The following is a 24,770-nucleotide window of genomic DNA, read 5'->3' on the forward strand; positions in this document are numbered from 1 at the left end:
ACAGCCAGGGGTACACAGAGAAACCCTGTCTCAAAAAACAAACAAACAAATGAGTGAACAAATAAATAAAATAAATCTTTAAAAAAGAAAACAAAAGAATCATCCTAAGCGTGGTTTTTCCATGTCTGCAATGCCACCTCCCTCTTGGTACTCTGATGTCAAGCAAGAGACCAGGAATCTCTGGAAGGCTGAGAAGAGCTCTGTGGAACCCGGGGAGGATACCGTGTCTGCTGGAAGGTTGGGCATATAGGAGACCTAAGGCCAGGCTGCAGCTATGGCAACTAGGAAATCCTGGGTGCTGCAGCCCAGGACACAGTAAGAGAAGCTGGCCTCTGTGGGTCCAATTCTCAGGGTGGAGCACACCACCACTGGGGTCTTTCCTGCCGCAGAGAAGCATCTTGTAGGTTTTCAGCCAGACGTTGAGGAGGATTTACAGCCCAGCTCCCGTGGCTGCATTCAGATCATTTGTTGCTGCTGCAGCAGAGTTTATGCAGGCTGCTGCATGTACTCAGTATATGCACACCTGGTGCTTCTTCAGGTTGCTTGGGAGCCAGGATCAGCAGTCCGTCCTGAAATATTTCCCCACTTGATGCTGCTGATCCTTGCTATGAAGATGCAGGGACAAGGAGTTCAGTAGATCCCTGGCTTCCTCCATCTTGGCTGGCCTGCTGTTGTGATGTTTTATGTGTCTCTTACTTAGTGAGTATAGACAGCTCAATGAAGCTGGATCTGGCCCTTGTACCTCATAATAGAGGAGGTAAGACTCTTCATTGCTGGAATTGCATAGGGTGAAATCTTAGCGCTGGACCATAGGGTATTTGTTTAGGTTAATCCTCTACTGGGAGGTAGAGATGAGAACTTGTGTGTCCATTGTACTTACTTCATGCCATCTGGAAGTGGGGGTGCTGTTATGTTTTTGTTCCGTAAATCATGTTTAATCTTTTTTTTTTTCAGCCAATTTTGAAGGCAGGAGACGAAGTAGATGAGCCAAGCGAGAGGGAGCGGCTGCGAACAGTTCTAAAGAGAATGGGAAAGCTCAGGTGCATGCGTGAGGTAAGAGCCCGGGGCAGCAGATCCTTCTCCCCGGAGTCTCAGGTCTGTCTGTCTGTTGTTCTTTCCCATCCGTCCTCCTCTTCCCTTGCAGAATTCCTCCTCTGCCATCTGATGGCGTCAGATGGTACCTACGTTTTCAGATCTCTTGTAGTCATTGATAGTTCTTTATTTTTTCTCCTCTTCACAAGTATATTCTCCCTCATCCCCCTTGCTCAAAAGGGCTGCTGCAGCTACTTCTTCTGCTGCTGCTTCCTCTTCTTCTTCTTCTTCTTCTTCTTCTTCTTCTTCTTCTTCTTCTTCTTCTTCTTCTTCTTCTTCTTCTTCTTCATTTACTTTTATTTTATGTGCATTGGTTTTTTGCCTGCAGGTATGTCTGTGTGAGGGGGTCGGATCTGGGAGTGACAGACAGTTGTCAGCTGCATGTGGGTGCTGGGAAGGGAACTTGGGACCTCTGGAAGAGCAGTCAGTGGCCTTAACCATTTAACCATCTCTCCAGCCCCACAAAGGGGCTGCTTCTTTAGCGGGATGAAGGTGATTCCCATGATCTCATACTATGATGAACTGTTTGTTGCTGGGTAGTTGATACTGGGGTGGGACTGGGTCACAATCCAAGAAGGAAGCTCTGACACAGAGTAGGTGTGTGGTTATACTTTCTCAGTGATCAGTGAACTGATTGACAATATGGCTCATAGACAGGGTTGCCTAGGAGAAGGAGGGTTGTGCCAATGGGAAATGCAGGTGAGCATCTTGTAGTCTCACTGTCTTTTTGTGGTTTGTGGTGCATGATGATTTCTGAGAAATTGAGGGATCATGTGAAACATGTATAAATCTAACATAGGCGTCTTCCCTATGCTCAGAGTTGTTCCAGTACCTTCACCAGCATCATGGGATATCTGTACCATGTTAGAAAATGTGGCAAAGAGGCAGCCGAGCTGGAGAAGTTGACCCTGAAATGTCACCACTGTGGAAAACCATACAGGTCAAAGGCTGGGCTTGCGTATCACATGAGGTCAGAGCACGGGCCTGTGAGTATTGATTCTTCTCAAGACATTGAGGATGTGTGCTGTGCCTGGCACTCCTCCTTGTATCTTCTGTGGATCCTGCTTCCTCATTTGTGTCCTGTTTACTCTTTGAAGGCTTTTGTTGTCTCTTCCATGGAAGGGCGGGAGAGCAAGACAGTATGATGCACATATGTCTTAGTTACCAAGGCAACTTACAAGCAAGTGTTTAATCGGGCTCATGGTTCCAGAGGGTCAGAGTTCATCATAGCTGGGCAGCTGAGAGCTCACATCTTGATCTACAAGTAGCAGACAGAGAGAGAGTGCGCACTGGGAATGGCAAGAATCCTTTGAAATTTCAAAGCCCACCCCAGTGACACACCTCCTCCAACAAGGCCACACCTCCTAATCCTTCCCAAACAGTTCCATCAACTGGGAACCAAGTATTCAAACATCAGAGCTCACGGGGCCATTCTCATCCAAACCACCACAACATATATGTGTTTGCCTGTATGTAGGTACACTTGTATTTGCAGGTGCACATGCATGTATGTGTACTTATTTAAAGGTCTGAAGTAGACCTTGACTGTCTTCCTTGGTCATGTATTTATTTATTGAGGTGGGTTCTCTTGCTCAATGAACCCAGAGCTCAGCAGTTCTGGATAGTCTAGCTAGCCAGCTTGTCCTTGTCTCTGCCTCCTAAGTGCTGGGGTTACCAGTGGCTGCTGTGCCTACCCAGCTTTCCTGTGGGTGCTGGGGTACAAACTCCAACCCTCATGCTTGCGTGACAAGAACTTTATCCGTCGACCATCTCCCCAAGCCCTAGTTATTATATTAATTTTTCTAGATTTATTTTATATGCATGAATATTTTCCCTGCATGTGTGTATATGCACCACATGAGTGCCTAGTGCTCATGGAAGTCAGAAGAGGGTGCCATATTTCCTGGAACTGGAGTTACGGATGGTTGTGAGACACCATGTGGGTGCTGGAAACCAAATCCAGGTCCTCTGCAAGAAACAAATGCTTTTAACTGCTGAGCAGTCTCTCCAACCCCCATTACTATATTTTTAAAACTAAAACATTCCCTCCTATTTAGATTTTTTTTTTGTAGGAATGTCTCTGTTCTTCATTTTTTCTTTGGTCTTGACTCCGTTTTTATATTACATTTTCACACTTGTCTGTGTGCTCGTGCATGTGTGTGCATGTACATATTTGTGTGCAGGTGCATGTGGGTGTGCAGACGTGAAGGCCAGAGGACAACCTCAGGTGTCATCCCTCAGTAGCTGTCCCCCTGTTTTATTGAGACATCGGCCTAGGTCTGCCAGGCTGCCCCCCTGTTTTATTGAGACGTTGGCCTAGGTCTGCCAGGCTGCTAGGCTTGGCAGCCAGCCAGAAAGCCCCAGAGGTTCTCCTGTCTCGGCTCCTCCAGTGGTGTGGTTACGAGTGTGATGACGAGTGTGATGACACGTGTGCACCACCACACCTGTCTTTTCAATGTGGGCTTTGGGGACCAACCTTAACGGACTGAGCTATCTCCTCCTTCTGCCTTACCCTTTGTGTGTTGGGGGAATATGTGTGTGGATGTGTTTGTGTGTGTGTACACATACATGTGTGAACATGCATGTTGAAGTCAGAGGTCTGCATTGAGAGTCTTTTCTCAGTTTCACTCCACCTTATTTTTAAAGGTGGAGTCTCGCAATGACTCTGGGACTTGCCTTCGTTAGCTAGACTGGCTGGCCAGTGAACTCCGAAATGCCTCTGGGACTTGCCCTGTTAGCAAGACTGCCTGGCCAGTGAACTCCGAGGCTCTGCCTGTCTTTACCCCTGTGTGCTAGTGTCATAGACTTTATCCTGCTAAGAAGGGCATCGTGTGTAATCACTGGCTGTGACTGAAGCCACTTTGTTTTCATGGCTCACTCTTGCAGGTCTTCTTCCCAGAATCAGGACAGACAGACTGTTTGAAGGAGATGAATCTGGAAGCAAAGGGCGGAGGCCGAGTTCAGCGGCGTTCTGCCAAGATAGCCGTGTACCATCTGCAGGAGCTGGCCTCTGCTGAGCTGACCAAGGAATGGCCAAAGAGGAAGGTGCTCCAGGACCTGGTACCTGATGATCGGAAGGTAAGGTCAAGTGTTGCTGCTACTCGATATTTTATAGATGTTTCCCTGTATGGATTTGTGTGGCATTTTCTTGAGCTTAGGTTGAAGGCCATATGGTTTCCATGGAAACACCATCCAGGCAATGTTGGACCTTCTTGATGCATCGAGTCAGAAGATACATGGTACTGATGTGATCAGCAAAAAGTTTCTGTGGTGCTAACTGATCAGTTGGCAAGCGTGTGTCTTCTGGGTAACTCAGTGATAAAATTACACTGGTCCTTTAATTAGTGCATAGTTGGAGTAGAGGCCAAGCCTGCACAAAGGTCTTCTGTCTTATACTCTACCCGCTTTGGTCAGCATTCATTGATGAACCTTTCCTGTGGTAAGTGTAACTGTGGTGCTACTTAATGACCGACTTTCACTTATTTCATAGCTTTTGTAGTCATTCATTGAAACTGTACTGTGGGAAAAATGTATCACTGTCAGCAAAGCCTTCCCTCATGATTCATGAGGAATTAGTTGCAGAAAAACCTCACAAAGGATGGTATTCTATGGACGATCAAACATCTTATGGATGCTCAAACACCTTATACCAGGTGGTATGGTATTTGCCTAGAATCTGTGCATACCTCCTGTATACTTTAAATCGTTTCTAGATTAACTAGCTGATACAAAGTAACTGTTTTACAAGTGTTTCTGAACCATGTGTGGTGGTGGACAGAGCACTGGGGAGACCAAGGGGTAGAGCATGCATATTAAAGACCAGCCTTGGCTACTCCGTGAGACCCTGTGCTGGAAAAACAAAGTAATTGTAATTCTGTATTAGTTAGGAAATAGTGACAAGAATAGTATCTGGAAATTACATTACACACACACACACACACACACACACACACACACACACACACACACACACACACAGTCTTTACCTATTTTTAAAAATTCTATTTTATAGCCGGGCGGTGGTGGCGCACGCCTTTAATCCCAGCACTCGGGAGGCAGAGCCAGGTGGATCTCTGTGAGTTCGAGGCCAGCCTGGACTACCAAGTGAGTCCCAGGAAAGGCGCAAAGCTACACAGAGAAACCCTGTCTCGAAAAAACCAAAAAAAAAAAAAAAAATTCTATTTTATTTATGGGGAGGGGTGCATATGGGTGTCAGAGGACAACTTCCATCACGTGACTCCCATGGATTAAACTTAGGTCATCAGGAAAGTGCCTTTCCTCAGCTGTCCCGCCAGCCCCATACACAGTCTTCATGAGTTGCAGTTGGTTGACTCGGCAAATGTGCAGTCTTTAGCTCTGCATAGAGACTCGCTCTATTAGATACTTAGTTTACACTATAGGTTCTAATTCATTACTAGTAGTATTTAGCTTTCTGCTCCAATCGACCCAGATTGGAGTATCAGAGGTAAGTCAAGTAGACTCCTGAGTCTTTTGATGTGTCTAAACACTTCTTTACTTTTAAAAAACGTATTTATTACTGGGTGTGGTGGTGCACACCTTTAATCCCAGTGCTCTGGAGGCAGAGGCAGGTGGATCTCTGAGTTCAAGGCCAGAGTGGTCTACAGAGTGAGTTCCAGGACAGCCAGGGCTACACAGAGAAACCCTGTATTGAGAAACAAAAAACAAAAAAACAAAAACTAATTTATGTGTGTGAGTGTTTGTCTACATGTATATACATGCATCACGTGCATGCCTGGTATCTGCAGAGGCCAGGAGACATCAGATCCTCTAGGATTTGAGTTAACAGATGATTGTAAATTGTATGTGTTGGAAATTGAACCCAGGTCATCTGGAAAAGCAGCCAGTGCTCTTAACCTCTGAGCCGTCTCTCCAGCCCACACTTGTTTAGTTTTGTTTTGAACACCATAAGATACTGAAAGATTAGCTTGTGTTTTCCCACTCCTGAAATTAACCATTCGTATAAGCTATGCGGGTTCCTGTCAAGAGAATATGTTTAGACTATAGAGCAGAAGATACGAGTGCCAAGTGCGTTCTTTCCTACTTGGCTCTCATTGCCTCTGGGTCCTGCCAGTGCAGAGCCATGCTGTATATATGTAGGTGTTCATGGGCCTACATAAAGCCCATATATAATCATACGTAGACACACACACACACACACACACACACACACACACACACACACAGAGGGAGGGGGGGTTGAGATTATGGGTTACTTTTCTGTTGCTGTAATATAACACCATGACTGAGGTAACTTAGAGAAGAAGTGGTTTCTTTGGGGCTTACAGTTCCAAAGCGTAAGAGTCCATCACTATTGTGGCATGGTGGATCAGGGAGACGTGGCATCAGGATCAGCTGGAGTGATGTCTAGGGATCATTCTCATGCAAATCACCACTGTGTATGTGTGTGTGATGTTGCCATGGCTCTGAGGCAAACTTATAGGAACAGAACAGTAGAGAAGGGCAATGCCACTTCCCGAATTATTCTATTTGCATTTTCCTTTTTAATTGATTCATTTTTATTTTATGTACATTGGTGTTTTGCCTGCAGGTACGAGGGCATTGGATCCCCTGGAACAGGAGTTAAAAACAGTTGTGAGCTGCCACGTGGGTACTGGGAATTGAACCCCGGTCCTATGGACGAGCAGTCAGAAATGGTAGCTCTGTAGCTAAGAGCACTTTTTCCTAACACCCACATTTGGCAGCTCACAGCAGCCTGTAACTGCAGCTCCAGCAGATCCAAAGCCTCTCCCTGGCCTCTGCAGACACTGCATTCGCGTTCACATGCATGGTGGAAATAACTATCCGTTTCTTACAGTAGGCATGAAGTTTGGGAGTGTTACCATTGGGAGTTGCATTCTCGCAATGTTTCTTGTCTTCTAGTTGAAATATACTCGCCCTGGGTTACCTACATTCAGCCAGGAGGTACTGCACAAGTGGAAGACAGATATCAAGAAGTATCATCGCATCCAGTGTCCTAACCAGGTGATTCTTCCTCTTTCATTATATCAGCAAATGCTTCTGGAGAATCTGCTGTTTTAGTTACTGGTTGATTCATGACCAAGTCCTTGAACTGTAGTGGATACGTGCAACAGTTATTGAGTCTGTTCAGAATTGGGGACCTCCATAATTCTGTTGAGATCGTCAGGACAGCCCTGCTGCTATACGCAGCGTTATTTGAGATCACTCATGGGGGCCATGAACTGGAATGTCCCATGCAGCTGCATTCAGCTGAGCAGATGGCACTCCATATGGTGTCTCTATCTGCAGGACAGCAGGATTACCAGTAGGGAATGTAAGTGACTAACTTCAGACACAGAAGTAAAAGATGCAAATCTTTTAAGGTCCCACTGCACAATTTGTACAGCCTCACTTCCATAGCAGCCTTAGTCAAAGGCATCACAGTATATTAGTTCCCTTTCTGTTGCTGTGACGCCATGGCCAGAAGCAGCTCACAGGAGGAAGTCTATTTGGGCTCACAGTTTAGAGGGACAAGAGCCCATCACGGTGGGGAAGCATAGTGGTGGGTGCCAGATGTGATGGCGGGTGGCAGGTGTGGCGGCAGGAACGGAAAGCTAAAGGTCCATATCCTCAAAAGCAAGCTTGAAGCAGAGCGCAGACAGGAAATTGAGTGGGACTAATGCTTAAATCCCACCCCCAATGATGCACTTCCTCCAGCAAGGCTCCACTTCCTGGAAGTTCTACAACTTCCCAAACAGTATCACCAAGTGGGACCAGGGTCGTATGGGAGCTGTGGAGGTTTGAATGAGAATGCCCCTACAGGTTCATATATTGAATGCTTAGTTCCTAGTTGGCAGAACTACTTGGGAAGGATTAGGAGCTGTGGCCTTGTTGGAGGAGGTGTGTCTCTGGGAACAGGCAAGCTTGGAGGTTTCCAAAGTCCAGGCCATTCCCAGCTAGCTTTGACTCTGCTTCCAACTTGTGGGTAATGTAAGCTCTCAGCTACCGCTCCAGCACCATGCTTGCCTGTCTGCTGCCGTCCTTCCTGCCATGATGGTCATGGACCGACCCTCTGAAACTGTAAGCAATTCCTCGATTAAATGCTTTCGTTTATAAGTTGCCTTAGTCAATGGTGTCTCTTCACGGCAATCAAGTAACTAAGACAGGAGTCTGTGGGGCAATATTTCTTAATTCAGACCATCACAGTAGGGCGAACCTAGACTCAGAGAAAATGTGAATGGACTCCACTTCCAATGATAGAGTGGTAGAGCTTTGCTGCTATCTTTAAAATTGGTACCAGAGCTGATAGTGCCGTCCTTTTGGAGGGAATAAATACAAATGTAGTTAATATATTTACACCAAATAAAATAGAGTAAAAAATATAACCGAAACTGGGTATTTTGTTAAATGTCAGAGAGAGGATCAGGGAAAGGAACGGCTCAAGCTTACATGTCCACCTTCCTTCGCGTCTTTCCTTTGGGTTTCCTTCCTGCCTCTGTCCTCTCGTGTGTGTCTTTTTAGGATTTGGTTTGTGGCACTGGCGATTGATGTGGAACTGGCCAGTGTAAATGACCGTGTTGCTAAGAGAGGTCACTTCTCTTTTGCAGGGATGTGAGGCTGTCTACAGCAGTGTATCTGGCCTTAAAGCTCACCTGGGCTCTTGCACACTGGTTTGTAACATTTTCAATTTACTATCTTAATGCGTCCTCTCCAGTAGTCTGGCGTAGAAGAGAATTCTCTCTAGGGGAACAGCCAGTCGTTCTGTTGGTCGTCATCTTCAGAGGCTGCCCTTCGGCCTCAGTATCATGACCATTCTTGGTCTCATATTAGATGGAATAGCAGGGTGCATCTAGGATGCAGAAAAGTTCAACAAATTCATGTCATGCTCATTTAGGGAATTGGAAGAAAACCCTATGAATTTGGAATCACAACCAGAGACTGCCTTCACCTCCCTGGCCTCACACACTGGGCTTCCCTTGCCTTATTTTGCCATAATCTTCCTGAAAACTTGTTTGGACTGGTGAAGATCCTCCAAACCCATCTCGACTCTGCTGGCCCCATGGGATGGGAGGGAGGACAGGGACTCAGGCTAACAACCACTCATCTCTCTGAATCATTTCCATGGTGACCCAGGTGTCCACGTTTCAGTCCCACTGAGAAGTATCTCCTCACACAGCATGAGCAGCATTGAAATGTGCGGCCTCAGGAGGGGAGGCGGGGGTCTCATTTCAAGGCCTCGAGGGAGCTGTGGACATGTCAGCCAGGTCTGTGTAGCAGTGCGTAGGAGAGTGTCACCCTGATCCTAGCTTCCGAGTCCTTAGACTAGGAACTATGGATGGTATTCATCTTATTTGGGATTTCCAAGGCACGGTTTCCGCCATGGTTCACAGTGGGAAGGACAGAGCCTGGTGCCTCTAGTGAACTTGGGGGGTTTGATTATTGGTGGAGAGGAATCAAGGAAAGCCAAATATGAAGCAAAAAGGAGCCAAGAAGGTAGAAACAGTGGCCCGGAACGTATCGGGAGCAGGAGAATGCCAGGCTGTGTCGCAGGGCAGCAGGTGTTGGTGCAGAATGGCATCCGGACAGGTGTGTGGCGGTGAGAGTTCGTCTCAGCTGGTTTTCATGTCTGTATCTATATAGATACGGTTTTCATATCTATATCACCATTTTGGACCATTCCCTATGGTTTCTGATTAAGCAGACGCCCCCATTTCATCTCTCACAGTCCCTGCACAACGCCCAGGTATGTTTTCCTGAAATTACCCCTAATTCTCTCTTCTTTCTGTCTTGCAAACAGGGCACCTTTGTGGCTGGAAAATACAAGTGTCTTCTGTGTCAGAAAGAATTTGTCTCAGAGAGTGGCGTCAAGTATCACATCAACTCTGTCCATGCTGAGGTGCGGGCTCCGCTTCCCCCTAATGTCTGTGTAGCCCTGTGTGTCCGTCTTCAAGCTGAGGTGTGGGCTCCACTTCCCCTGGGTCTCTGTAACTGTGTGTCCGTCTTCAAGCTGTAAGGAGTGGACCTTGTCCCCGGCTTCACGTACTAGGACTGGCAAAGTAATTAAGGTTGAGAACTTGCCAGAGTTAAAATGCTCTCAGAAATTAGAAGAGTGGTAAATGTATCTTTCTGTGGAGATATTTGAGCCCACTATGGCTGGACATCTTTGAGCCCCTATAAACAGGACTTCCCCTGTTTCAAGAGCTCACTAGGCATAGGTGGCCAGTGACTGTCACCTTTCATCGTGTGGTTGGGAGGCTTCACTTTGCCCACTGGGGAATGTGCTGATCTGTCCTGTGGTAGCGCTCCTTCTCCTAGCTGTTTCCAGTGAGTTGATCGTCCCACCTGGGAGATTAATTGGATTACTTAGATTCAGGCTCATGCATTTCCAGAATATAATAAATTTCCTCTACCCCATGATTTTGGTTGGGTTTTTTTTTTTTTTTTTTTTGTAATACAGGGTTTCTCTGTGTAGTTTTGGTGCCTGTCCTGGATCTCTCTCTCTGTAGACCAGGCTGGCCTTGAACTCACAGAGATCTTCCTGGCTCTGCCTCCCGAGTGCTGGGATTAAAGGCGTGCGCCACCACCCCATGGTTTTTTAAATGAGGCTCAAAGGGATGAAGTGACTTCCAGGAAGCCAGAGGAGAGGAGAACTGCACTCAGGCTCTGATGGGAAATTCACGCTCCTGTCACTGTAGTGTGGTGACATGAGCGTCCCCGTGAGCCAGCGCTTCCGTCCCAGGGTGTTACACAGCAGGAGGTGACAGGTGACATGACGCCGCGTAGATACACTCTATGATCACAGCCTTTTCCTTTCCTTTCACTGTGTAAAATTGTGTGCCTGCATGTAAGTACGTGTACCACCTTGTGCTGCTGCTGCCAATGTCAGGTCCCCGGGAACTGTAGTTACGGGTGGCTGTGGGATGTTCGTTGTTAGGTTGGGAACAGAACCTGGGTCCTCTGGTGCTCTTAATTGCTGAGCCATCTCTTCAGCCCAGGTTTTGGATTTTTGAGACAAGGTCTTAGTACAGCCAGGCTGCACTCAGACCTGCTGCGTGTCCAGAAACGACCCTAAGTGCTAAGAGTCCAGACATGCACCGCCACACCTGTGTCTGGATCACGTATTAAGTTACACAGAATCGTGCATTCATTACACAGTACTCACTTAAGAGAACTGATGCATATTGGATTTCTCCAGTTTAAAATGGAGCTCTGAGGGCCCATGTGCTCCCTCATTCCTATACTATCCACCTAACACTACCTTCTCTCCATCCTTCCTGTACCTTCGTGTTTCCCTCGTGGCGTTTCTAAGTGGCCCCCGTTTCTGCTTCGCCCTTTTAGGATTGGTTCATTGTAAACCCGACCACCACCAAGAGCTTCGAGAAGCTGATGAAGATAAAGCAGCGACAGCAGGAAGAGGAGAAGCAGCGGCAGCAGCAAGGGAGCCGGCGGTCTCTGAGAAGGCAGCAGCAGCAGCAGCAGCAGCAGCCGCACCCCGAGCCTCCAGAGAGCCAGCCGGAGCCGAGGGCAGGGAAGGGGCAGGGCGGGAATGAGGAACTGGTGGTGTCCGCTTTATGTAAGGGGTCAGAGCAGGAGCCAGTGCCAGCGCAGTCCCAGAAAGCAGAGCCCGCCAAGACCACTCACAAACGAGGGAGGAAGTAGGCACTGGTCTTGCTCCTAGGAGAGTGGGTGTGATGCTGTTGTCATGGAGACGTGTGCAGGGGAGGCCTGGGTCCAGGGGCTGGGTGAAGATGCTGTCAGATGTTGCTGCTGGGCTGTGGCTCTCAGCTCCTCTGTGTGCATTTCACGGTCTTCCTGACTAGTTCACTTTCACCCCACCCCCCCCACCCCCCGCCTTAGTAAATTCATCTTCCCGTTAGAGTCCTTTTGCTTTTTCTGTTGTCCAAAGAGGTCCCCCTAGAAAAGCATCTGCAGGTCCCCGGGCCCTGCGCAAGGTTAAGAAACCTTCGGCTGGCTTTCTTTCTTCTTTCCTGCCCGGGTTATGAATGTTCTTGGAGTCTTTGTTGATTTAGTGGCGACTCCATCATCTAGCTCATAAAACAGATCCAAACTGATTTTTTTTTTTAAGCCATGACATGTTTTATCTTTCTGCATTTGTGACATAGAAGATTAGAAAGGAGAGCCGTCGCTTTTGTTGTAGTGTGACCCCGAACCCCGGGAAGCAGAATCTGACGGAGGATACTTGTCTGTAATTTGATTTTACTGTTGAGGAAAGAAAATGATGTAGCATGAAAAAGCTGGACGCTCACTATGCTTGGAGCAGGGACTAACTGGACCCACAGGCATGAAAACACAGCCTCAGGGGTCTGTCCCACACACTAAGGTGAGAAGGAAGGGCAGGGCAGGGGCAGGAAACACTGCCCCACTTTCCTGGGGTGCCAGTTTCAGTGCCCCAAAAGCCCGACTTCGCTCCTTGGTTTTAAGGGTTGGGAAATGACTCAGTCCCCCGCTGTGTTGACTCGGTGCCCTGGCCTCTGGAAAGGCCACTGGGGTTCAGGGTGTGCTTGCCCTCTCCCTGCACTTACCTCGTTAGGCCACGCCCACGTGTGTCCTCAGCCAGGGCATTGGCCCGCCTCTGTCCCTGAATACTCTGAGAATACTGTCCTACTGTTTTGTATATGGAGTTCTATCTGCTTTATATCGTGAGCTTTGGACACCAGATGTAGATATTTCTCTGGAGCCGGAAAGAATGGTCTCTCTCTGTACCTCATGCCTGTCTGGTGGTGTTGAGTGGACTCTCTCCCCGTGAGGGTGGGTATCTTTGGAACATGGGTTAGAGTAAGTAGCCTTGTTGTCGTGTTCCTGGTTCCTCTTCCTCCTCCTGTGTAAATACTGTTCTCCTCTATTCCTGCCTATTGTGTGGCACGTGCCACTCACAATGTTAACCTTGAGGTGGACAAATACTACCTTTTCAAACTCGGAAAGGCTGTTCGCCACCCGCAAGTCTCTGTTCTCTGTGCTCCTCTAAATAGCTTTATCATGTGTGCTTTGTGAAGACCACTTTTCAATAACGGGGCATTAAAACTTGAATTGGGCACTGCCAGAAGGGGTCATTTTGAAGCAAGTTGAGGAAATGATGTCTTTGTGCTGTTTTTGTTCCTACTTACACCCTTGAAGGTCCTGTAGTAGATGAGGGTCGTCGAGGGGAGAAATGAGAAGCTATGTTAAGTTCCGGTGACAAGGACTTGGATAATATTTGACAATGGCAAATAAAATGACTCATTAGAAAGTCTGTGGCCCTGTTTGCTGCCTCTCTGCTATCATACTCCGTGCTGACACCACATGGGACTCAGAAGATGGCGCAGGCCGGGGTCGGGGGGTGGGGGGGTGGGGTGGGGGTGGAGTTCCACGTCTTTTTATAATTCCTTGGCTCCTGAAATCTGCTACTCACAATGATGGCAGCAAAGGGGAGCGGATGCAGGGGACATGACACGTTTCCCGTGGGCCTCCTGTAGCAGGCCTTTTCTTTATCCTTCCCAAGGCCAGGAATCAACAAGACTCCTATAGCCTGGCCTGGCCACTGTATTCAGCTTTTAGAATTCATTAGAATAAAACAAAACAAGGGCAACAGTAGTTGGTACACATAGGATGTTGAGCAATGTGAACGTGTGTGTGTGTGTGTGTGTGTGTGTGTGTGTGTGTGTGTATTACTAAGTCTCCATCAGACATGCAAGCAGAAAATAAAAATAAGTCATTACCAAAAAACAAAAATTTTTTTTCTATACAACTCAGGATTTCTTCTATTAACAGCAAGTGACATTTCTAGTCCTATTAAAAGAGACACATGGATGGTGGTAGCATACAGCTTTAATCCCAGCACTGGGGAGGAAGAGGTAGGCTGATCTCTTGAGTTTGAGCCCAGCCTGGTCTACAGAGTGAGTTCCAGGACAGCTGGGGCTATATAGAGAAACCCTGTCTCAACGAACAAAAAAAGAAAGAAAGGAAGGAAGGAAAGAAAGAGGCATGGATTCTGGGCATGGTAATCCATATAATACAGATAATATGGATTGATTAAATATGTGTGTGTGTGTGTGTGTGTGTGTGTGTGTGTGTGGTGTGTGTGTGTGTGTGTTTGAATGCCACAGTGAACCTGAGGGAGTCAGAAGACAACTCATGGGAGTCAGTTCTCATCTTCCATCATGTGGATTCCAGGGATCAAACTCAGGTCGTCTCATGAACAAAGTTCAAGAACACTCCCCAGGGCCTTGGTGATGATTTTCCCAGAGCTGACCAGGTGAATACTTCAGTTGGTCTGGGTGTGTCAATCAAGGCATGTTTGGCTCCAGAAAACCACTAGAGAAGTGTTACACTTGTGCGGTCCTGAAAGATGGATACTAAATGCCCATCCAAGACTGCAATACCATCCACATACCCCAGTTCCCATGTATGTTTTTAAAGCCACCACGTGGGTTCTGAGAACTGAACCCAGGTCCTCTACAAGAGCAGCAAAGGCTTCTGGCCACTGATCCATCATCTCGGCAGCCTTTCCTAGGCTGGCCTTTGACTCGCTGTGTAGAAGAGGAGGTCCTCCTATGTCCACCTCCAGACTGTTGAGATTAGTGTGTGCTGTCACACCAAGCTTTAATTGGTGCTGGACAGTGAACTCGGGGCTCCTTGTACACCAGGTAAACACTCTGACAACTGAGCTACATCTCAGCCCCTCTCGTTCACTGAATTTCTTAAAATTTTATTTATTTATTTGTCTGTCTGGTGTGTGTGTGTGTGTGTGTGTGTGTGTGTGTGTGTGTGTGTGTGTGTGCGCGCGCCTGCTCCCGTGCCCTCTTCTGGTCCCCTGAATGTCCTGTGCTACGCCTATGTTCTAGGCCTATGCTCAGCAATCAACTCTCAGCTCAAAAGCTTGATTGCCCACCGAACAGCACTTCCTTCACTCTTAGTCTCCTCCTTACTGTATGAATACAGGTGTTTCTTATAGCCCTGTAGACCAGGCTGGCCTCAAACTCACAGAGATCCGCCTGCCTCTGCCTCCCGAGTGCTGAGATTAACGGTGTGTACCACCACTGCCTGGCGTTTTTCGCTATTAGAACATTAATGTCATAACAAGAGGATCCTTGTTGACTTCAATTTTGCTCTTTGTTCATTCCCAGAACATGGTAGGTCCTGCTTCAGTGATGCTTCACTGCTAATTTATGACAGCTTCCTCTGTATTCAAGGCAAGAGTTACTCTTTTTTAAAAAGATTTATTTATTTATTATGTACACAGTGTTCTGCCTGCATGTATGCCTGTAAGCCAGAGAGGGCACCAGATGTCATTACAGATGTTTGTGAGCTGCCATGTGGTTGCTGGGAATTGAACTCGAGACCTCTGGAAGAGCAGCCAGTGCTCTTAACCTGAGAACCATTTCTCCAGCTCTGAGTTATGTATTCTTAAACCCTGGCTTTTAAGAATATGTCTATTTTGCCGGGCGGTGGTGGCACATGCCTTTAATCCCAGGACTCAGGAGGCAGAGCCAGGTGGATCTCTGTGAGTTCGAGGCCAGCCTGGTCTACAGAGATCCAGGACAGGCACCAAAACTACACAGAGAAACCCTGTCTCGAAAAACCAAAAAAAGCATCTATTTCATCCTTAAGACAGTGTACAACATGGAGAGTTACACCTGCTGTGCACTGGGGATATGCAGAAGACAACAGTAACTGATCTAAGTTAGCATCCCAGGTTTCCCAGAGAAAGGACCTGGAGTGGAAGTCTAGTTGCCTAGAAGCCAACCATCTAGACTCTCTACCACCTCAGAGATTCTCCTTCCCTTCAGCTCTGACCACCTTCCTGCCACAGGCTACCTCTCACCAGGCCCCTACCATGTCTCCTCAAAGTAGTCATTTCTCCAAAGGTGATTCTTCTGGACTCCTGCCGTTCTCGATCCCAACAGACACACAGTGGGCTGATGTCCCATGAGGTCTCAGACTCGGCGGAAGGTGCAGTCTAGCCCCTCACCATAGAGACACCAAATCACTAGAGAGACTTCTGTGACATTCCATGAGATCATCGTGCAGGGAACATTTGACCCCAATCTGAGGAATAGGGGACAGCGGTAGGCCAGGGAGGCATCTGTGGGTTTTACCTTGCTGGGGCTAACTGGCGATAGTGCCTAAGAAATGGAAGGGCCAGACAACTGAGGTGGTGTGTAGGGCACTTCCACAAGCGGTGGTGGTAGTGGACTAGTACGTGGGAGGGGCAAGGCCCGACTCCTCACGAGTGAGAGAAGACATGGAATCCCGAGGACAGGACAACCAAATTTCAAAATTCAGAAGCCCGATATCTGGGGATAGATCCAGTCAATCTGTTAGGACTAATTTGGTAGGTGAGACCATGATACCATGGGATGTCAACTCTAACCATGCAAAGTCCTATCATGTTGTCCCCAAAGTAAAGACACCTCTTGAAAATGATGCTCGCAGAAGGCAGATACCTAGCACTAGTTTTGGGGCGAATACCTCCAGTGAACACCAAATTCACTCTGATAAACGCCTGAAGTCTAGAACCAGGTAGGTACTGAGGATGAGGAGGGAGACTGATGTGAGAGGAAGGTCTAAGCTTGGCAACAATGATGGAAGGGGGAGGACCTGGGAGATGGTCCAGCGGCTCAGGTATCCACCACATGGCAAGAGGACCTGAATTCCGATCACCAAAACCAATTTAGGAAGCGGAGCAAGGCAACACACGCCTGTAACTCCTAAGGTTGGGATGGGGGCGTGGAAATAGGCAGATCCCAGATGTTTATTGGCCAGCTAGCAAGCCTAGCTTAATCAGTGAGCATCAGGCTTGGTGAAAGACCCTGTCTTAGATGGGTTTCTATTGCTCTGATAAAACTCATAACTAAGGCGAGGCAGTGGTGACGCACGCCTTTAATCCCAGCACTTGGGAGGCAGATGCAGGTGGATTTCTGGGAGTTCAAGGCTTGAAAGTCTGCAAAGAGTTCCAGGACAGCCAGGGCTGTTATGTAGAGAAACCCTGTCTCAGGAAAAAGAGAGAGAGAGAGAGAGAGAGAGAGAGAGAGAGAGAGAAGAGAGAGAGAGAGAGAGAGAGAGAGAGAGAGAGAGAGAGAGAGAGAGAGAGAGAGGCATATTACAATAATACAATGATCTGGGTTAGTTTTGGTTCTTGTTTTCTCAATTGTGTCTAAGAACAGATAAAGGAAGGTTTCCTTTATTCTTCCTCCAGGTTTGTCCCGAGTCCCAGATCTCCCCAACCGTCGATGTATCTCACTGTTCTAAATGAATTTTTCAAGTCGGAGAGGCTCACAAAATTGGAGAATAAGGTAAAACGGCGGACAGTTGAGGCACTGGAGAAGCTGAGCAAGAACATCGAAGAGACCCGGCGTCGGCAGGAGCTGCTGCTGCAGGACAGCAAGGCACTGCAACAGGAGGCGCTCCACCTGGAGACTGAGAACAACTACTTCCTGAAGTTCCTAAGAAAGCGGAATGACCTGTGCAAGAAGAAACACGAGGACCTGTGGAATCACTATTTCCAGGAGTGCGGGGAGATGAGACGGAGGAAACAGGAACTCGCATCCATGTTTGCCCAACAGAATGCAGACCTTCAGAAGCAGCTCTTGCATGGGAAGAGCACCCAGTTCCAGTTGAAGCAGCAGGTTCAGTCACTGCAGCATATGAATGTAGTCAAGAAGGGCCAGGAGATGAAAATCCGGGCGTTACAGGAGGAGCTGGCGGACATGAAAGCGGTGACTGCTAAAAGGGACCAAGAGGCATTCTTGCAGTTCCTGCAGCAAAAGATCCCCCTAGACAGGGAGATGCAGGAACTCAAATGCCTGCAGGTGGGACAGGGCAGAAGCAAGGAGGTCAAGAATAAGGCCCGGGCCTTGGCATCAACAGCCAAGAAGGTGAATTCTGAGATTTGCTCTAGTGTCTGCAGAGAGAATCAGGAGTTACAGGAAGAATTGGTGAGGCAGATCCGGGAGTATCACAAGCTGGATTCTCTAAAGAGGCAGTTAGAGAACTGGAAAGAGAAGCTGAAGGAGGAGCAATGGTACCAAGAAGCCTTAGTTAGGGGGAGACACCAGCTGAAGGCAGAGAGAGAGAGAAGTCATGATTAAGACCCTTGCCCGAAGAACAGGGTGCCCCGAGGCCACACTGAACCACACCCTTTATGCACCAAGTCAAGAATAGATCCGAGGTAATTTATTTATTTGAAATTAGAATTGGAAATAAACAACTAGGTTCTGGCACTGTCTTGGCCTACTGGGGAGGCTGTTGAATTGCCAGTGACCCTGGATTTTCCCAGCTTGGAAAATAACTTTGAGATGTGTGTGTGTGTGTGTGTGTGTGTGTGTGTGTGTGTGTGTGTGTTTCTTACACATTCCCATGGAGGACCACTGGATGACATGGGATCGTTTTTCATAAACCAGGATTCACAGTGCAATAAATCACTCTTCTAGCCTCAGTCTGTGGTAATGCTAAAAATTACAACTACCTTAGTGAACATTCTCCTTTACAGAGGAAACGAAACTGGGGGATGTTAAAGGAATTGGGTGAAGTAACAGGAAGCTAGACCTGAATATTCAAACCTATTGAGCAAATTGGGGAGGGAGATCTCTCAGGAAGAGACAGGTACTGAATGCAAAGGCCCTAAAATCAGAGTGAGGTGAGTCATTAAAAAAAAAAAAAAAAGAACTGCACATATAACAAAAGTATTGCCAGCGAAATGGCAGATGGTAAGAGTGTGGGCAGCCAAGTCTGAGTATGAGCCCCAAAACCCAGGGTAGAGGAAGCAACAGACTCCTTCAAGTAGCCCTCTCTCCTCCACATGGGCAACATGGCACACACACACACACACACACACACACACACACACACACACACACAAGTATTGCTGATGAAAGATCAGATAATTTGGGTAAAGGAGGGTGCTGTGGAATAATCCTCTTGTAACTGTAAAGATTTGTCACTCGAATTGGTGTAATAAAACATTGATTGGTCAGTATAGGTGGGGTGACCAAACTAAGGATGATGGGAAAAGGAAGGGCGGAGTCAGAGAGTCGCCAGCTAGATGCAGAGGAAGCAAGATGAGAATATCATATTGAGAAAAGGTACCAACCCACGTGGCTAAACATAGATAAGAATTATGGGTTAATTTAAGTGTAAGAGCCAGTCAGTAATAAGCCTGAGCTACCAGCAGAGCATTTAAAATTAGTATAAGCTTCTGTGTGGTAATTTTTTTTTAAGATTTATTTATTTATTTATTATGTATACAGCATGTATGTCTGCAGGCCAGAAGAGGGTACCAGATCTCATTACAGATGGTTGTGAATCCACCATGTGGTTGCTGGGAATTGAACTCAGGACCTCTGGAAGAGCAGTCAGTGCTCTTAACCTCTGAACCATCTCTCCAGCCCATCTGTGCGGTAATTTTGGGAGCAGCTTATTTGGGAGTTGCTGGCAGGACAGAAACTTCTACCTACGGGAGGTGAAGGTGATGCTGGTAAGAGGTACGGACAGAGAGGCAGGAGACAAATGAAAATGATTCTGTTGGCTTCCACATCTGAACACACAGTGGAACTGTTGGCTCCAGAATAGAAGTGACTAGGGGGCGAGAGAGAGTTAAGAGTAGGTGTGCAGCAAGGAAATATCTAAAGCATATATATATATATATATATATATATATATATATATATATATATATATATATGTCAGTGGTTAGGGTGTTGGTGTAGTAGGGGAAAGCTCCTAGGTACAGTTCTTAGTGCTGAAAAATAAACATGAAAATTCAGTTGACATCCCTCTGTTGTCTATGCTGTTTGGTGTTACTATATAATCATATATTTGTATAATATACATTATATAAATGGTACATTTGATGTGTTCTATAAGTTGCTTTTCCTGGACCCCAGTATATTTCAGATTTATTTGTAATTATTAGGAGAAACCCTTATTAAATTTATAGCTTATATAACCCAGTGTGTGACTACATTACTATTTATTCTTCCTTCTGGACAAATAAAGCTGTATACCAGAGCTGTTTATTTAGTTATTTAATTTTGAGACAGGGTTTCTCTGTGTAACAGCCCTGGCCATCCCGGAACTCTCTCTATAGACCAGGCTGACCTCGAACTCACAGAGCTCCTCCTGCCCCTGCCTCTCGAGTGCTGGGATTAAAGGCGTGCACCACCACTACCCGGCTTAGAGCTGGCTTTAAGAGATGAGTGTGTAATGTTTCAACAGATCCATTTCTTGCCCCATTCATGGTTTCAGATAGGTGTTTCTGGCTATTAGGTGGGTCCCCTTCACAAGATCACACGGGGAAGCAGCGGTCTTCCATTTTTGTGCACTCTTCTCCGATAGGGCCATTTGATCTAGCCAAGGAAGAGGGGAAGAAAACACAGCTTACAAGGCTAGAAGCAGCATGTCACTTTCACTAACGTTCTACAAGGAAGACCGCTGCTGATAACCCGTCAGCAAGTGGGGAACAGGGTGAACACATTTTTCTTGCAAGTCTATCGTTTTCGAAGGTCAGGGAGGGGTTTGGAGCACAGGTGGTCTTCTCTGATGAGCGTTCCTGGCATCTATGTGTTGTAACTTCTACCATTCTCATGTACCTTTCTCGCTAAGCCTGGGCAAGGGAAGTTTCTCTGCATAATTTATTAGGGAAGGGAAATGGTAGAGCGACTAAGCATTTTGCCTGACTGCTGACAGCGCATGCGCAGTCATGTGACTCCAGCTAGGAATAATAACATCCCACCCTTTTTGTTATTATAAAAAGTAAAGGGTTTGGAGGTGGTGGGTGAAAGGGATGGGAGCACTGTGTCTCTCAGAACCGCTTCCAGCTGACATGGTGGGCATCGGTTCATTTTGGGGGGTGGATAAGCAGGGGCTTTTCCTGAGGTAGCTGGACTTTCTGAGGTAGCTGATTCTCTTTGCTGTTGTTTGGAGCCCTGTAGAATCTGTCCAGTGCTGCTTGGATCTGACAGCTTGGACCTGACAAGCTGAAGTGGATCTGACTTGTCCGGGTGGGGCCAAGCCAACTCTCTGGAGCTCAGAAGAATTTTTTGTTTACTAAGGAGACAAATTTTAGATGTCTTAAGAAGCAACCAGGAGCTGGGTGATGGTGGCACACGCCTTTAATCCCAGCACCTGAGAGGCAGAGGCAGGTGGATTTCTGTGAGTTCGAGGTCAGCCTGGTCTACAGAGTGAAGTACAGGGTAGGCTCCAAAGCTACACAGAGAAACTTTGTCTTGAAAATAACAAAAAAAAAACAACAACAACAACAAAGCAATCAAAGGGAATTTATAATCCTGAGCTGGTAGCTATGATGTTATAATGTTTAGTAGTCTATAGCATGAATCTTAAAAGTTCTTATTAATAAAATCAAACCTGGAGCCAGGTATTGGGGTGAAGCTGGAAGATCAGAGAAGCAGAATAAGCCACAGCCACCTCACCTCGCCAATTCTTCAGCTGGTCCTGTTTCCTCAGACTGGAAGCCTCTGAGTCCAGAATGAATCTCATCTGAACTGTGCTGCTAGAAGCCTGAAAGCTTAACCAGCCAAATGTTTCTAGTTTCTGGTCTTCACACCTTATATATCTTTCTGTTTTTGCAATCACTCCCTGGGATTAAAGGCTCACTTCTTGGGATTAAAGGCATGTGTCACCATGCCTGGCTGTTTCCAATGTGGCCTTGAACTCACAGACATCCAGAGGGATTTCTACCTCTGAAATGCTAGGATTAAAGGCGTGAGTGCCACCATTTCCTAGACTTTGTATCTAGTGGCTGTTCTGTCTCTGACCCCAGATAAGTTTATTATGGTGCACAATATTTTGGGGAACACAATACCACCACAGTAGTCTGCTATCAGAGTTTTATTGGTTAGTGTTAAAATTATGGAGTCATATAGCAAGAGAGAGAAAGAGAAATCTGGAACATGCTTTCTTTTTTCTATTATTATCAATTAGGCTTCCTATCTTCACCCGAGACAAACCTTAAGGTACCTGTTTCCTTTCATTATCTCGGTATCACTCCAGCATCCAAGAGACACAGGTGATTGATGGCTGAGGGCATTTAACAGTAGTAAACTATTATATTAAAGTCTGTTTTTGCAGAGTCCAGACCCTTTTGAGTCTGGGGGTGTGAATACCTCTGGAGTGTTACTGTTTCTTACCGCCTGGGTATATTTGATGGTCCTTGCGCCTCCAGCTCTATGGCTAATGGTCCTGAAAGTTAGTTGAGTAGTTCATTAGAAATTTGATTATGTTATTAGAGTCACAGAAGGAAACTGATGAAGCAGAATTTATGGTCAGTAGAGACAGGAGAATGCAGAGTGGAGAATCAGGAAGGAAATCCTATGGGGTTCCCAATCCGTGGGATTGAGTTCGGTTGTGGGATGAAACCTTGTTCTTCTGGAATTGGAGACAAGGCAGTTGATCTTGGTGTCCTTTGGAACTTAAGAGAGCAGGGCCCTGTTTGTGTCACTGTGTATGAGGAGGAATTCCCCTGGGTTGGGGGTGGGGGAAAAGGCTAGGCGGAGGAGGAGAGGAGCTGCTGGCGAGTCTGGGGTCAGGCGAATGGAGGGAGCAAATAAAATGGAAGCTCCTACCTTGGCTAAAAAAAAATCTCTTCCCATTAGGGGCACAGAGCAGGTTGGCATGACCAAAAATGTGTGGGTGAGAGGGATACCCCTGAAAATACAATTAAGTGGTGGGGTCTGATGAGATAGGTAATTCTGTCCCCCTACCCCAACAACAGGGAGACGAGAAGGGGAGAAGGGTCCCCAAAACTCCCTCAGGACCGAGTAAGTGGCCCTGGTGTCCACGAGGAAGGAAATGGATTGCCCTAATACCGTAATGGCTCCCTGTGGGAGATGACAGTTGTTAGGACCGGAGCCTAGGCTCCTACAATCGTCCATGGCCAGGTCCTGAAGGTTGATTGGAGGGTGGTCTGTGTTTGATGTCCCCCTGCCATGAGGTGCATGGGGGCAGTCAGCTGACCAATGTCCCACTTGGTAGCACTTTGGACATGGCCCTGGTGGCCCATGTGGGGCAGGGCAAGTATGCGCTCAATGGCCTTCTCGACCACATTTAAAACAAGGACCTGGGGGCCCTCGGGTGGCCAGCCAGACGGCTGTGGCCAGCATTTGGTATTTCTATTTACATGCTTCCTCATCTTCCCCCTGGGTACACCTTAAAAGCCAGCGCTAAGACTTCTGCCTGTGGGGTCATGGGCCCCTCTCTCCAGATGCCTAAAATTTAGCCCCAATGTTGGGGAAGCTCTGCAAAACGAAATGGGTCATAAGGAGCTGTCTGCCCTCTGGGCTCTCAGGATCTAGATTAGTACACTGTAAGAGGGCCTTTGTAAGTCCTTCTAGAAATTGAGACGGATTCTCTTGTCTGTCCTAAACTATGTCTTGTAGCTTTTCACAGTTTACTGGTTTGAGGGCAGCCTTAGGAAGACCTGCTGGGAGGCAGGTAGTAAACTGATTCTCAACTAGGGAGCCACCTGGGGTGTTATAATCCCACCATGGATCCTGATCCAGGACTGCCTCAGCTCAGGGAGGATGTACTGCAAAGGGCGGGTCAGAATACTAACACTGGTTTCTAAGGGGCGGGTCAGAATACTAACATTGGTTTCTAAGGAGCGGGTCAAAATACTAACACAGTCCTTTATTGGCTTTTTGAGGTCTCTTATATGGGGAAAGGTTAAGGTTAATAGAAAACAACTGTAAGCATGTTTACAGGGGTGGGATAATTGGCTGCTAGAAAAAAATACAATGAAAGGTAAGAATAAAAGCAAGAATATACATCATGTGGAAGGAGAGTCCCATATGATGGGGTGGTGGTCATGGGTATAGATCAGAGTATCTTGAAAACATATTTTGTAAGGCAAAGGGCAGTCATACATCATGGGATCATGAGTTCAGAGCAGGTTGAAAAACATGTTTTGCAGGGTCCATTAGGTTTAGGAAACAGAAACTTATTTTTGTAAGGTACAGGGACTTAAAGTGGCTTCTGGTTCTAGTTTCATACTGTACCACTGTACATTTCTAACTCTATCAAAAAGTTCCAGTCCCTGGTGACTAACTATTCAAATATATGAGTCTTTAAGTGGGTGTGTGTAGATGTAACCAACTGTCTTATTAAATAAGAAACACAAAGCCAATACAGAGATGAAAGCCAAGAGGTCAGAGCAATAGCTAAAAGCTAAAAAAACCTTACCCTTCACTGTCACTGTTGCCCTACCTCTCAGAAAGAGAGCTACTTCCTGTGTGTCTGTCTTTTTATAGTGTTTCTGTTCTGCCTTCTCATTGGTTGTAAACCCAACCACATGACCTCCTTGTCACTGCCTGTCTGTACAGACCTCCAGGTCTTCTATGGTTGGTATTGAGATTAAAGGTGTGTGTCTCCATGCTGGCTGTATCCTTGAACACGCAGAGATCTGCTTAGCTCTGCCTCCCAAAAGCTGGGATTAAAGGTGTGCGCCACCACCGCCCAGCTTTTGCTAAGGCTTGCTATTAGCTCTGACCCCCAGGCAATTTTATTTATTAACATACAAATCACATTTTAGTACAAATAAAATATCACCATAGGTGTGGTGGGGACATTCTTATTCAAACCACCACGGAAGTCAAGGCAGGAACGTGGGGCAGAAATCATGGAGGAATGCCTTTTGCTAGCTCCCTGTGGCTCATGCTCAGCTAGCTTGCTTTTATAACCTAGAACCC

The 24,770-nt window shown here is 46.8% G+C and overlaps 2 protein-coding genes across 5 annotated transcripts in view; both read left to right on the forward strand.

Moving 5' to 3' along the window:
- The window catches only part of Znf512 (zinc finger protein 512), a 44,544-nt gene extending 31,223 nt beyond the window's left edge, over nt 1–13,321 (forward strand). For all 3 annotated transcript variants that reach the window (XM_076559390.1, XM_076559391.1, XM_076559392.1), the window contains 7 exons: nt 955–1,053; nt 1,911–2,078; nt 3,979–4,170; nt 6,994–7,095; nt 8,679–8,741; nt 9,869–9,967; nt 11,410–13,321. In XM_076559390.1, the coding sequence (XP_076415505.1) occupies nt 955–1,053; nt 1,911–2,078; nt 3,979–4,170; nt 6,994–7,095; nt 8,679–8,741; nt 9,869–9,967; nt 11,410–11,730 (1,044 nt within the window). In that variant the 3' untranslated portion in view covers nt 11,731–13,321. The remainder of the gene's footprint in view (nt 1–954; nt 1,054–1,910; nt 2,079–3,978; nt 4,171–6,993; nt 7,096–8,678; nt 8,742–9,868; nt 9,968–11,409) is intronic.
- Nucleotides 13,322–16,064: 2,743 nt separating this feature from the next.
- On the forward strand, nt 16,065–18,503 carry Ccdc121 (coiled-coil domain containing 121). Of its 2 annotated transcripts, none has more exons than XM_042267135.2 (2): nt 16,065–16,402; nt 17,267–18,503. In XM_042267135.2, the coding sequence occupies exon 2, from the start codon at nt 17,301–17,303 to the stop codon at nt 18,156–18,158; it is 858 nt and encodes a 285-aa protein (XP_042123069.1). In that variant the 5' UTR covers nt 16,065–16,402; nt 17,267–17,300; the 3' UTR covers nt 18,159–18,503. The 2 variants fall into 2 exon arrangements, with proteins under 2 accessions (XP_042123069.1, XP_015858900.1); XM_016003414.3 differs by having other exon boundaries at nt 16,067–16,590.
- The last annotated feature ends 6,267 nt before the right edge of the window (nt 18,504–24,770 follow it).

The sequence above is a fragment of the Peromyscus maniculatus genome, chromosome 22, assembly GCF_049852395.1.
Source record: "Peromyscus maniculatus bairdii isolate BWxNUB_F1_BW_parent chromosome 22, HU_Pman_BW_mat_3.1, whole genome shotgun sequence".
NCBI lineage: Eukaryota > Metazoa > Chordata > Mammalia > Rodentia > Cricetidae > Peromyscus > Peromyscus maniculatus.

Excerpts from the sequence above, each read along its gene's own strand:
- Ccdc121 (XM_016003414.3), top strand. The coding sequence starts at position 16,313 with ATGGAATCCCGAGGACAGGACAACCAAATTTCAAAATTCAGAAGCCCG. Across the intron at positions 16,591-17,266 it reads CGCCTGAAGTCTAGAACCAG|GTTTGTCCCGAGTCCCAGAT; the intron begins GTAGGTACTGAG and ends TTCTTCCTCCAG.